General features: G+C 40.4%; 1 protein-coding gene across 5 annotated transcripts in view; it reads left to right on the forward strand.

The window, feature by feature from the left end:
• Nucleotides 1-15195, forward strand: part of MID2 (midline 2) — a 111443-nt gene that overhangs the window by 23174 nt on the left and 73074 nt on the right. For all 5 annotated transcript variants that reach the window (XM_061135892.1, XM_061135894.1, XM_061135890.1 and 2 more), the window contains exon 3: nucleotides 4483-4578. In XM_061135892.1, coding sequence (XP_060991875.1) covers nucleotides 4483-4578 — 96 coding nt within the window. The remainder of the gene's footprint in view (nucleotides 1-4482; nucleotides 4579-15195) is intronic.

The following is a 15195-nucleotide window of genomic DNA, read 5'->3' on the forward strand; positions in this document are numbered from 1 at the left end:
TTTACCTAGCATATAGCCATGATAATTACTTAGCCAAATCAATGAAATCATTTCAAAACTAGAGTGGCACAGAATTTCTAGTTGCAAATGATTCGTTAGGGCTAGGCATGATAAAGAAGGGTGAGGAAATGGACTGCATAATTGCTTCAGTTCTCTGCTTCCCTTTGCATATGTTCGTTATTGAGAATCAATTCCAGTTTGAGAGGAGGCTTTAATTCCCAGTAAATGAATAGGAAGTGAGTAAGTAAACGTTCGGTATTTCCCTCGAATTATGTCTTGTAATGTAAGAAAACAGTGGCAAAAAGCCATCAACAGATGGTGTTTTCATTAGCCAAAGATTTATTTTTCCAAGCACTTTCATATTAATGAAGTAAGGTTGAAATTAGAGTCATCTTGTCAGTTCTAGTTCTGGGTTGATAAAATGTGCTGGCATTCGGCAAATTGCTAGGGGGTGGGTAGAGCAAAATAACCATTTGCTATGATGTTGTGATGGTAACCCAAGGTCTGTAGTCTAATCAGACCCCACATTATATGTTCAGCCTTAATTTTTGTTTTCAGTGGCTTTACAGAAGCTGTGAGTCTCAGTTGTGAGCCATAAATGAGGAACACACGGCAGGGATTAGTCCTGCTCTACACTATGAATTATTTATAAGATATCAGTTTCATGACAAGTGTTGCAACAGGTTGCATGCATTTGTTAGGAAACATTCTCCCCTTGGAATCCCATGTTTGAAAGAAACCACAGTATAGTTGAAACACAGGTTTCTAACATTATATATACTCTGAGTTCATCAATCTACACTATATTTACCTAATACATCGATAGAGTCATTTGTGATACATAGAATGTCCACTGATCTAGGAATCTGGACCACTCTGCCTGAGGAAATCACAAACTGAATGTATCCGTTACCATGCCTACTCTCTAACTTGAGCTGGAATTTTTCAACTAACTACAGCTCCATCATATTCACCTTATGGCTCAATTTTTGAAGAGGAGTCCAGACTTGTAGCCTCTATGTCATCATTATTGACATACTAACCCTTCACAGTTTGGCACTTGCTTCCAAAACTCTGCTGAAACTCCTTTATCAAAGGTCACCAGTGACCTCTAATGACCAAATCCAGCTGCCTTTTATCAGGCCTCATATTTCTTGCCCTCTCTGCATATTTCAGAGTGACAAATCCTTTCTTGAAACACGTTTTTCTTGATTATCCTCTTAGCTTGACCCATATCTGCATTACCAACTGCTTTGCATATTGCAAGTCTCCTCCTGACCAGTGCCCCTGCTCCCAGGTCTTCTTGTTTTAGTCTGCCCCACATAGGTTGATCTCATAAATGCAGCCCTGATTATGTCATTGTCTTGCTCAAAAGCCTTTGATAAACACCTACTGCTTTAAAAAAAACAAGTACAGACTCCTCACCTAGACATTTAAGACCTTCATAACAGGGCCTCAATCTCCATTTCCAGCCTTGTGCCATATAATAGCCTTCATAGTACTAATAAAATACATATCAGTTTTAACTTAGTACCAGCACATACTGTAAAGCAATTATCCTCCAATTAAAGAAATATCAGGGACTTCCCTGGTAGTCCAGTGGCTTGAGACTCCATGAGCCCAATGCAGGAGGCTAGAGTTCAGTCCCTGGTTGGGGAACTAAGATCCCACATGCCTGCAGCGAAGAATTTGTGTGCTGCAGCAAGACCCGGTGCAGCCAAATAAACAAATAAAAATATATAAAAAATATCAACCCCCCCCAAATTTAACTTAGTAATATCCATTATAAGGCTTTTGAAAATATTAACTACTTCAAAGTAAGTCCTAGGGCCCATATTTAAAACTTAGTTGTCATGAATGTCCACTGATTCATTCTTTCAATTCCTTCATGCAGTATACGTGGACTATATGCCCCTCAGGCAGAAGGGTTGCAACTAAGACCAAATCAGACATAATTCCCCTTCAGAGAGATGAAATTACACTTTAGAGCAGAAGATGGACAATAAACAAGCACCAACAGCTATCTAAGTATAAATTATAAGTACCATGAATAAATAAATCCATCACCATCCAGTTGAAAATAATTTGAGTGCACAGGTCTGGGTAAGAGTCTCAGGATGGACAATTATGGGGGATCTATGTTCTGATGTTAGGGGCCTCGACTTCAATGCTGACAGAGGAAATCAACAGGCCCCCAATATGGGCCATAAGAATGCTTTTTACATAGAAAACATTGCCCTTCTATAAAAACACTCTAAAGTACTTGGTGAAATTAATCACCTTTTAAAAAAAAACTTTTTTTTATATTAGAGTACAGCCCATTAACAATGTTGTGATAGTTTCAGATGTCCAGCAGAGTGACTCAGCCATACATATACATGTATCCTTTCTCCCCCAAATTCCCCTTCCATCCAGGCTGCCACATGACGTTGAGCAGAGTTCCCTGTGCTATATGGTAGGACCTTGTTGTTTATCCATTTAATATATAGAAGTGTGTACCTGTGCATCCCAAACTCCCTAACTATCCCTTCCCTTTCCCCTTTCCCCTTGGGAAGCGTAAGTTCATTCTCTAATCTGTGAGTCTCTGTTTTGTAAATGAGTTCATTTGTATCTTTTTTTTTTTTTTTTAGATTTCATGTGTAAGGATATCATATAATATTTCTCCTTCTCTAAGACCCATCTTAATTTCATCTCCTCTTTATCTCTGAAGTCAAAGCACCTTGAATAGAGTGGGTGCTCAATACCTTCTGTATTAAATACAAATGAAATACCTTTTGTATTAAGTCTCTGAACTGCCATCTCTTTCCTTTGTCCTGACATCTTCTTTGCTTAGAACTCACGTCCAAATCAACAATTGTGGACCTTCGCATTTTCCTTTGTCTCTCTTCCTTTTTCCTTGCTCAGGGGAAGACCACAGATTGAGATGGTGGTGGAGTTAAGGAAGGCCAGGAGAGACACAGTGCCCAAGCCAAGAAAAATGGAACAAATGGTGAAAACTCACTCCCATGGGCATAAAGCCAGAGACCCCAAGAGAGATCTGGCAAGAAGCAGGGATTAAGTTGATCCTCATAATCCAGATTGAGGAAAAGTGAGATCAGATTACCTGTCCTAGCAATATATATACATCCATGGGAATACTCACCTGGGATAGATTCGTGGGACAGTGCCAAGGATACTAAGGAACCACAGCTACCTAGCAAAGAAGAAAGGGGCCAAGTATACGAGTCCTCTCCCCTTTTTCCCACTCTTCCTTGCCCCCTCTTCCCTGCCCCTGCCCAAAACATGAACTTTGAACAACTATGAACTGTAAGAATGATGAAGACAGCAGTGAAGCAATGGGCACAACCAAGGGAAGGCATGCTATGCTAGCAGAATAAAGGCCCAGAAGTTGGGGTATTACATTTGTAGCAGACTTTGTTGGGATGGTGAGTGAGAGAGGAATGGTTATTGGGGCAGGTCCTGGAAGAGAAGCAGCCGCCAGAGCTGAAGACTTGAAAATGAGGAGTAATTAAAAAAAAATCCTATTATTAATCTAGAGTGAATAACATTCTGTTTTTGTTTTCCCACAGGAGGAATGGAAGAGAGTAGCATGCTCAACTGAAAATATGCTAGGAGGTCTTAGTACTGCTGTAACCATGTTGTAATAAACAGATTTGCAAAGAATCTATGTCCCAATAAATGATAGTAAGCAATGAATGTCCTGTCTTGATATAGCCAGACTTTGCAGTTTGAAGTCTGGCATTTCTGTAGGCTATTGCTTAGTCCCAAAAGAGGGAAGCTGTGAGATAGAAAGCTAGATTCTGATGAATTTCACACTTAAAATACCATCTTTTTTTTCTGAAAGAACCTACAAAAGACAAAGACAAAAAAAATATCATGAAATACTGAGGCAAAACTGTATCTGATGACTAGAGACCTGGGTTCCAGTCTTAGCTTTGCCACATGCTAATTTTATGACTGGGCAAAGCACTTTAACCCCACTCTGCAGATCATTTCTCTCATCTGTAAAATGCTGACATTATTATTAAATGATATGTTTGAAATTGCCTTGATTAGTGTCTGGCAAGTAGTAATTGTTCAATAAGTTATAGTTTTCTTAGTCAACTTACCTGTAAAAAAGAGAATAAAACCTGTTTTCCCTATGTCACAGGATTACTATGAGGGCAAAATGAGATATTGATTCTGAGATACTTTTAAAAGTTTAAAAATATTATAGAGAACATAAAGTTGCTTTAAAGTCATTAAATTCCTACATCCTCAAAGTCATGAATGTCATTTTTCCCCAAAAATGGCAATCTGGAGCAAAGATACAGCATTATTAATCAGCACCCAGAACAATGCTTGGCCCATATGCAATGAATCTTTAAAATAATTGTTGACTGACTGATAGCCACATGATACTGGGTCTCAAACTCATCGAACATTTCTTCTTTCTCCCCCCTCTTCCCTGCTTCTCTCTGGCTTCATATTTGGCAATGGCAGCAAACTCTGGAGATGAACCTCACCAACCTGGTTAAGCGCAACAGTGAACTAGAAAATCAAATGGCCAAGCTAATACAGATCTGCCAGCAGGTTGAGGTACGTAACAGAAACGTTTGTCATTCTTTCAAAGAACTGGGATCCAGTGATCCTTTTGGGGGGATTTGTTTTGCCAGAGTATGACTCAGTCATTTGGAGTGAAAGGCTTAATGAGAATTCTAAGAAATCTAATTCCTTCAAGATGCATGTTCCAAGAAAAGTGGCAGATAGCTATTGTTTAAAGGATAATAATAAGTGGTAGTGGTGAGTGGAGGGGAAGACATCAGCCCAAGGGGCAGTGCTGTCTCCTCTTCCAATACCAGGTGGTATGAGAATCCAACATGAAGTGTGTTTCTTTCTTTATCAGACTGGACATCATAGCTCCTTAAAGAGATTGCTGGAGAGTAAGAAAAGTTGGGAACCTGAGGTCCTTGGGGATAGAGTGAGCTTTGTTCAATGCAATATTATTTCTGTAAAAAATATCAGAATTGCTTCTCTTCTTCCTAGTCCCTTCTCCCTTCTTTTTCATACACCTTACCTGGTCCTCACTCATCACCTTTCTACTTCTTCTTGTCATCATCAAATGGTATCTATGTTAAAGTTATCTGTTTCCAAATGTGTTATCTACATCAAATCTCAGAACAAAGCTTATGAGAGGAGTTGACCTCTTCATAAGTGGACATGATAGAAGAAAGATGCTTTTTCTCTCTTTTTCTCAAGAGCCTGAAACTTCAGCCATAGCATTTGGTTTTGTGTTGATTTTCTTGGTGAGGTGCCAGTAGAGCTTAAAGTGTAGACAGGGTTGGGTAAAATATTATAGGACTCCTTGTGGGCAGTGGTTGGGTAAAAATGTTTCTATTTATGACCTGATACTCTAGTTCTAGGGCTTCCCTTATAGCTCAGATGGTAAAGAATCTGTCTGCAATGCAGGAGACCTGGGTTCGATTCCTGGGTCAGGAAGATCCCTGGAGAAGGAAATGGCAACCCACTCCAGTATTCTTGCCTGGAGAATCCCGTGAACAGAGGAGCCTGGCACACTACAGTCAATGGGGTTGCGAAGAGTTGGACACAACTTACTGACTAAAACCACCACCACCACTCTAGTTCTAGTCTTACTTATATCACAGAAAATGTAATGGTTCAAGTTTATTTTAAACAATAAAATAACTTTATTAATATCTCATCTCTTAATCCCCCCTGGGGATTCCTATTTAAAAGAATGTGGAGAATCTTCTTGTGAAAGAATCAGAAAGGCAAATTCTTTGCCTTCTTATGAAAGGCAAAGAATCTTATATGAGTAACCACTCCTGATTGTTTGGCTGTCTTAAAGTACTGGGTTTCTTAAAGTAGGTTGTTCTTATAGGATGAGCATACCATAGCAATTTAATCACTGCTGGGTGTTCCATTCGTGGAAGAGAGTGGTGGTGCGTGTAGGGTACGTAGGATACTGGTTAAACTCAGGTGCAAAATTGTGGAATGGGGTGGGGAATTCAGGAAGAAGTATAAGGAATGGAAAGAAAAAATACTGGAATGTAAGTTGGAAAATTGAGTTCTAAATGTGACTTTGTCATTAACTGGTAGTATGATCTTGGGTAAGTCATCTAGCCTTTCAACTTCAGTGTCCTTACCTATAAAATGAGGGATTTAACTGAATACATGACCTTCACTGTCTGTTCCAAAGGCATGAATCTGTGAATAGTTACTTTATTCTTTTCTTTTTCTCTTCAGTCTCATCCTTTCCTAGAGGGGAGAAGCAAAATAGAAGGCATTTTAGAATGGTTTTCAGCTAATCAGAATCCCTTTATGTTCCACTCTATCAAAGCTTCTGATTATGCCGTTAGATTACAGTGTAAGAAATCCACACTGGTGAAGAGACAAGGAAGTATTTTGAGCAGGAGACAAGAAAAGGAATCCCTTTGGTTTAGAATTTGCATGATTGAGGGTGGGGTAACAGCTCTTAGTGAATAAAACATGGTTAGAAATTATAATAATCGCTTCCTCAGTCTCATCAAAAAGTTATTTAAGTAGAGAGCAAGTTGTAGTCAAATTAGCAAAGTAAGCGGTTTCTTTTCATTGCTTATTCACTTTAACACTGCTGTAACATCTTATTACACACCCCTCCCCCCACCTCCAGAAGCTTATCGCTCTGGCCAGCCTCACCCAAACAGAGCCCTGTTCTAACCTTTCCCAGCCCATTGCACCAATCAAACCTGTATAATTCAGGGCCCTACTGTTTTCAAGCATTAAGGAGCTAGCCTCATAAAACAATACATCATTGTATAAATGGAGAAGGACTCATTCTGGCCCTCTAGGTTATAGGCAATGTTTTCACAGTGCCTTTCTGAAGCTAGTATTCCTGCTTGAGACTTCAGGAGATGACGCTAGTGCCAAATGTAAGCAGAGTAGCTGGGAAGAGCAGCCCCATGGCAACCAGCAAAGGAGGTGTTTAAGAGGCTTCCTTAGGGACGCTTATAAAATCCTTGGCCACTGTCTGCTTTCACAAACAAAAGGTCACCTTTTATTGATACTTACTTATGCATAGCATTGGGCTTCCCTGGTGGCTGAGAAATGAAGAATCTGCCTGCAAATACAGGAAATGCAGGTTCGATCCCGGGGTTGGGAAGATCCCCTGGGGAGGGCATGGCAACCCACTCCAGTATTCTTGCCTGGAGAGTCCCATGGACAGAGGAGCCTTGAAGGCTATAGTCCATGGGATTTCAAAGAGTCAGAAATGACTGAGCGACTAACACTAACTATGCATAGCACTGTACCAGGTGCAAGGAAAATGGAAGAGACACAGTATTTATCCTCTAAGGGCTTACATGTTATACAAATCCACCCTAATGTAGATACACATGTGCAAGCAATACAGACAGTGGAGTTAAAATATTAACTGAGAATTGGGAAAGAATCTTGAGATAGTACATTAAATGTCAAGAGTGAGAGTGTATCTTGGGAGTTAAGTCCACCATCTTTTCAGTTTAGGATTCTGTCTTTGGTGGGGGCCCTACAGGATGGCTTCTGGACGCCCATGGCTGTGCTCTATGACATCACCCCTTCTGAAAGGTTAGGGATGTGCCCTAACTTCCCCATAATAATAGGGTGAATCCAGAGTCCTTATTATGTTCATTTGGCACAGAGCCTGTGTGTCCAAAAGGCTTCAGGACAGCCCCTGGGATTAGAAAGGCAGTTAAAGAACAGATTTGAGACTTCATGCATGCTTATAAGGCCTTCCCTCATGGCTCAGTTGGTAAATCATCTGCCTGCAATGCAGGAGACCCGGGTTCAGTTCCTGGGTCAGGAAGATCCCCTGGAGAAGGAAATGGCAACCCACTCCAGTATTCTTGCCTGGAGAATCCCATGGACAGAGGAGCCTGGCAGGCTACAGTGCATGGGATCGCAGGAGTCAGACACGACTTAGCGACTAAACCACCACCACCACCACATGCTTATAAATACTTTATAAAATGAAATAAATAGAAGGAGACTGTCTGTCATGGGAGCCAGAAAATGAGGGATTATTTGACTTTTTTTTTTCATTTTATCGAATGCAAATTTGTCTATCAGGAATGACTGTATTCACAGTGTAAAGCAGGCATTTCACTTCAGGCAGGAGTGGAGGATCCTAGCTAAGGCACTTCTGAGAAAACTGGAATAGGCTATTTTCCTGCCAGACCTGTTCCCCTTCCTGATTGTCTGCAAATATTTTTGTCACAGATTGACTTTTCATAAAAGAACCATAAATACTGCCTCCCCCTCCTGGTTCTTTCTCCCCATTCTCTATTCTCCTCAGAAAGTAAACAAAGCTGCAGTCTTCCTATTATTACAGAAACAGAGATTAGGATCACCACAGATTTGTTAGCTGAATTCTTTGGTAATGTAAGACTCTTAGAGTCACTGCCCAGCTTTTCAGAATTCCGTGGATAGGCAGTTGGAAAATATTTTCTGTTGGGGCTGGAGAACATGGGAAGGAGGGAGAGGCAGGCCCAAGACTCCTTTAATCTGGTTAAGGAAGGGAATGCTCTGACCTTGTTACTCTGGCCACTTGATCTCTATATATAGTTCTTTGTCCCATCTCATCAGGCATCTTTTGTTTACATTTCCAGAGGAAATCTCTGTTTAATGCATAGCCAAGGGAAAATATATACCAACAGATGAATATTTCCTCTTGGCTTCCAAGTCTGCATGGTTTTGTGAATAAATAAGCATTCCTGAAAATACTGAGAAGAAGAAAAATGGTAAAATACTAATCAGTCAGGCAACGACATTTCTTAAGCAAACATGATGTGCTCCATGTGGTAGGTCATTTGGGGGCTACGAAAAAAAAAAGTTGTTGATGACCTCCAGGAACTTTTATTCTAGCAAGGAATAACCCAGTACCTAGTGAGAAAGGGGAGTATTTGTAAAACAGCTTGCAGTATAGGGAGCACAGATGAATGTAGCATGACCCTCCCAGGTTTACTTATTTTATCTTATTGTTAAATTTTAGGGCATGGAGTGGATTAAAGCACTTTCCTGGCTATTCTGTGTGCCATCTGTTTTCTTCTCCTTCAGAAATGCTGCCGGACAATGGGTCTGTCCATCCCAGAATCTCCATGGGTAGATTGATTTCTTGCTGGCTCTTCTCAAACCGTTTGAGGACCTAGGTGGCACAGCTCTTTAAGCATTAACAGAAAGAAAAAAGAAAGGAGATGAGCTGGCTTCCCTTAATTTGCAGAATTTCAGCTTTTCATCTTGCCACCAAGTCTTTGCTCCAGTAACTTTCAGAAGTCTTCTATTAGAGTTCAACCTGTAGGTGACTTGGTGTTCTCCCCTTTCTACTCTTGTTGCTCACTGAAATGGTATTTGGTTTGGAATAGCAACAATGTCTGCTTCTCCAAGCATAAAAATAGGTATCTTAAAAAATTAGTTGAAAAAAACATTGTGCTCAGTGATTCCAGCAGATGATCCTGAAATGTTTTCAAGTGGTTGAACTAGAAGAAATAATAGAATCTTAAATCATTAAAACACAAATATGTTTGTTGGAAGACTCTTCTGCAAGCACTGAGGATATGATAAAACAGAGTCATTAGAGAGATGTAAGCATAATTAGGGAAAATTTAGTGGAGAAAATGCACTTTAGACAAATGTTGAAGGAAGAAAAATAAATTCTCCCCTTCTGCTGAGACAGGGAGCAAAGGTATTAAAAGAGGTGGAAATGAGCAAATTGTATGGGCAAAATGGTATATACACTGGCTATACAGAGATAAACAGTAAATAGTCCCTGACCTCAAGGAACTTGTTTAACAGGTAAAATGTCAAATATAATGTGAAGTGGTAATTATTATAATGAAGGTAAGTGCAGGATGACAAGCTAGCATAAAGAAATACCTGTCTGTCTGAGGGACTTAGGAAGGACTGTAGAGTAGGACCAAAAATCAAATTGTCTTAAATAAGAGTAGAATTTTGCCCCCCAAAATGAGAAAAGAGAGTGAAGGGAACACCATATAAGAACACAGGAGTGTAAACAGCATAGAGGTGTTCAAGGGAGCACCAGAAGTTTAGTTCAGCCAGAATGTGAGATGGGAGAATCATTGTGAGAGGTGAGTATGGAGAAGTAGCTAGGGCCTGGGTAGCGAAGGGCCTTGTATACCATGCACAGGTGTTTGGACTTTATCCTGTAGACTCTGGGGACCCATGGAAGGCTTTAAAGTGAGTGAATAACTGGATATGGTCTTCATTTCGGGATTGCTCTGGCTGTAGTATGCAGGATGGAGCAAGTGTCAAGAGTCAAAACTGAAGGTGAAGAGACCAGTGAGGTGGCTTTTACTGATCCCTGGAGAGATGAAGGCCAACCTAAGGCAGTGGCAGTACGGTTAGGGAGCAGGAGATAAATTCAAAACAGATTTGTGGGAAGTAGAATCAATATTTCTTGGAGAGCAGTTAGATGAAGTGGGTAGAGAGATGAGAGAATAGTAGGATGATCTATAGGTTTCTGTCTTGGGGAACTAAATGAATGTGTTGCCTTTAACTAGGTTAGGAAATAAATGAAATTCTTTTTAGACAAGTGAGGTTTGTTGTGCCGTGGGTCAGAGAGTCAAGTAGGAAACGCCCAGTGGATAGCTGTCTGGGTCTGGAGGTCAGGAGAGAGGTCTGGGAAAGGGATAAATACTGGGGAGTCATCTAAGTAGCACTGAAAGCCATGGAGAATGTGTACAATGAGAAGAAAGCCTAGGACACTGAAATCAATTGTTTGTCACTGAGAATACAACAACAAGCCGACTTTCCAAAAATAAATGGAAAGGCTGGAGCCTTTTACAAAGTTACTGAGGGATGGCATGTGTTTAAAAAATTAAATATCAGAAGGAAAATTTTTAATTGTGGGCATAATCAACATTTTAGATACTACCTCTGTAAAGACTGCAATAATAAGTGACAAGGAAGATTTCCCACATTACAGGTAAGCACTTTATGTGTGTTAACTCATTTAATCCTCACAACAACTCTATAAGGTAAACACTATTCTTATTCTTGCTTTACAGATAGAGACATTGAGATACAGAGAGATTGAAGTGATTTGCCAAGGTCATGCTGCTAGTAGGTAACAGAGTGTGGATTTGAGTCCAGGCACTTTAGCTCCAGAGCCTACACCCCTGAACACCCCATTATTATACTTCTTGTGCAAGGCCAAGGCATACATCACTTGGATGTCCCTTGTTCATCACCAGTGATTCCTGACCATCATGAGGATGACTTGTAGTGAGTAAGGGGAATGATATATGGGTGTGAATTCTGAAGGAAAGCAAAAGAAACAGAAGGTGCAGAATGGAGGAAGAAAATTGACAAAACAGAGGCTCAGAATGGCAAAGGAAGAGAGGCCTTCAAGGTGTGGGAGTCTTGATAGAGTCCATTGGAGCAGCGCCATTATATAGGAAGATATAATTAGTGACCTTTGAGAGAAGGTTCAGTGGAAAGGTGAGGATAAAGTCAGAGAGGTCCACGAGAAAGTAAGTTGTAAAGAAATACATGCTGTGAGAAGTTTGACCATGAAAGTAAAAAAGATAAATAGAGTGATAGTTATCCTTTTGAAATGCCAAACGATCAGACTCACAAACACTCTGTACAGTATTCTGGTTGTTTATTTATTACTTGGTAGCTCACAATAAGAGTCACTAGATCCACTGACTGACTATACATGCTTCATTTCCCATCCTGATTTGGCTTCCAGCCCCCTTTCCAATCCTGGGCCCAGCTCCAAGTTTCCACAGCTCACTCCTCAATTTCTACATCTTGCTCCTTGTAGAAAGTGTGTGGATTCTGGGATGAAATGTGATATGGTAGCTTTGGAGTTGGGTGTGCTAGCTGTGTAACCCTGGACACACACATAACTTCTTTGAGCCTCAGTTTCATTATCTATGAAACTTAGATTAATCATATTTTTAAGGGAAAGAATATATGTAAAACACTTGCTACTGTAACAAGCAGATAGTCAAGGCTCAATAAATGGTAGTACCAGTGGCAGCAGCAGCAGGAGTGATAATAGGAGCACTTGTTAGTATTCATAGTACTAGTATTAATAGTGCATATGCATGCTAAGTTGCTTTTGGTTGTGTCCAACTCTTGTGCGACCCTATGGACAGTAGTCTGCCAGGCTCCTCTGTCCATGGGATTCCCCAGGAGTGGGTTGCCATGCCTTCCTCCTGGGGATATTCCCAACTCAGAGATCGAACCCCCATCTCCTGTGGTTCTTGCATTGGCAGGCGGATTTTTCATCACTAACACCACCTGGGAAGCCTGGTATTAATAGTACTAGCAGTATTTCTGGGCACCTCACCTTTGCCAGAGATTCCTAGTCCCAACTTCAGAACTTCTAAAGGATCATCAATATTTCTGAGGGTGGGGAAGACAGTCAGTCCCCAGCAATCACAATTAATCTCAAATTTAACACATGAACTAGAACTTGCCTTGGGAAAGGGGAGTGGTAATGAAATTGCAGCACTAAAAATGTTGGAAATCTCAGCCACATGACCCTGTTTAATCACCCACCCACATCTGTGCAAAGGTGGTACACCAAAAAGGGTTATTATGCTCAGTAAGCTGCCGGTTTTCAGTTACTGAATTAAACTAATTTTATTTACTATGGAAAAGTTCACTGCCCTTCTGCACGAATATCTAGGGGATTCTTTAAGTTGATACTTATGTAAACTTGCCTATTATCCTGCCCAAATTCCCCTTGATTACTGCCCCTAAGCAAAGGCAAAGAAATGTTTTGGGGAGGGACAGATGCTTTCATCTCTAGTGGTTTTTAAAACAGTGACTTTGGGGGATTTTTTTTAATTGAAGTGTAATTGACATACAACTCTTTGTTAGTTCCAGATGCACAGCACAGTGATTCAATATTTATTGAGGATTTTAAAATGTTTATTAGCCAGAATGTTCTGTAAGTATTTTTGTGGAAGATGGAAGAGCAAGAGGAGCAGACTTAATATTAAGCTCCTGAGGAGGATTTGGCCTCCCAGTGCCTCATGAGAATGAAATAGCTATTTTGAAGTCAGTGTGGAATAATAGGTGAAGAAATGGTTTTCATGAACAATGGGAAACAAGTACAGAGTGACCTAGTCAGTTTATTCATTTATACTACTGAAATGACTAATTCAGAGTATTATAGTCAATCTTATTAAGTATATGGCAATTGATAGTTAATATAGATGAAAAACCTAAATCAACTGTGCAATCTTAAGTGTGGGCATAGCCTATTTTTATACTAGAAAAGAAAATGCTTTATAATTTCTCAGACACCTAATGTGTTTCATTCTTTTGTGACAATTCTTGATATATTCCAGTGAAATAAAAATTTTGAGGACATTAAAGGCTGCATTTGAAACATTTGGAGGGTGTGAACACATGACAGGCTGTAAGGATAAAATGAGTTAGGATTAACATTGTTTTCCCTTCCCTCCTCCCGACACCTATAGGGCATATAAGCTTTCCAGTGTGGCCATGTTTTCATAGTCAAAACGGTTCATATAGGCATGTACTCTTGTTCTGTTTTTGTGCCTTTGGAGGGGGGAGTGCAGTGAAGCTCACTTTATAGCTCCATTCCCCTTCTGCTGCCTTCTTCCTCCAGTTCCTGTTTCTCAGTGTTCAAATTCCAGGTTATTCACTAAATGACAAGAACACTTGCCTAATTTTGGATTCTTCTGCTTGCTCCACTCTTTGCACAACCCATCCAAATTTCCCACTTCCAATGTGCTCTTGAAAAGTTGGTGGAATTATAATAATTCCAGTTATAGCCATATCAAGCCTACCCTATAACCTTTAAATGTTTCCAGTTACACCTCTATCTCCAATCTTCCTTGCCATCAACCCAACTGAAACACCAAACAAATAAATCAAAAACAAAAAAAAAACCCCTAAAATGAAAACAACATCCACCACTATAACAGACATGCACACAGCCGTTGAAATGCCCTTTCTGTCTCTGCTTGTCTGGAATAGTTCAGCTGTGTGATGGGGTCAGCAGAGACTGGGAGTGGGAGAGAATCATATTTGAATCTTATGTCCTGGGCTTTGTGCCAGTTCAGTTCAGTTCAATTGCTCAGTTGTGTCTGACTCTTTGCGACCCCATGAACCGCAGCACGCCAGGCCTCCCTGTCCATCACCTACTCCTGGAGTCCACCCAAACCCATGTCCATCGAGTCGGTGATGCCATCCAACCATCTCATCCTCTGTTGTCCCCTTCTCTTCCTGCCCTCAATCTTTCCCAGCATCAGGGTATTTTCCAATGAGTCAGCTCTTCACATCAGGTGGCCAAAGTATTGGAGTTTCAGCTTCAACATCAGCTCTTCCAGTGAACACCCAGAACTGATTTCCTTTAGGATGGACTGGTTGGATCTCCTTGCAGTCCAAGGGACTCTCAAGAGTCTTCTCCAACACCACAGTTCAAAAGCATCAATTCTTCGGCGCTCAGCTTTCTTCACAGTCCAACTCTCACATCCATACATGACCACTGGAAAAACCAGAGCCTTGACCAGACGGACCTTTGTTGGCAAAGTAATGTCTCTGCTTTTTAATATGCTATCTAGGTTGGTCATAACTTTCCTTCCAAGGAGTAAGTGTCCTTTAATTTCATGGCTGCAGTCACCATCTGTGGTGATTTTGGAGCCCCCCAAAATAAATAATCCCTATCAAATCACCAATGGCATTTTTCACAGAACTAGAACAAAAAAAATCTCAAAGTTTGCATGGAGACACAAAAGACCCTGAACAACCAAAGCAATCTTGAAAAAGAAAAATGGAGCTGGAGGAATCAGGCCCTTTGACTTCAGACTATACTAAAAAGCTACAGTCATCAAAACAGTATGATGCTGGCACAAAAATAGAAATGTAGATCAATGGAACAGGCTGGAAGACCCAGAAATAAGCTCATGCACCTATAGTCAATTAATCTATGAAAAAGGAGGCAAGACTACACAATGTTGGAAAGACAGTCTCTTCAACAAATGGTGCTGGGAAAACTGGACAGCAACATGTTAAAAAAAAAAAAAAAGAATTAGATCATTCCTTAACTCCATACACAAAAATAAGCTCAAAATGGATTAAAGACCTAAATATTAGACTGGACACTATAAAACTCTTAGAGGAAAACATAGGCAGAACACTTTCTGACATAAATCATAGCAACATCTTTTTTAATCC

Source organism: Dama dama, chromosome X (genome assembly GCF_033118175.1).
Source record: "Dama dama isolate Ldn47 chromosome X, ASM3311817v1, whole genome shotgun sequence".
Classification (NCBI taxonomy): Eukaryota; Metazoa; Chordata; class Mammalia; order Artiodactyla; family Cervidae; genus Dama; species Dama dama.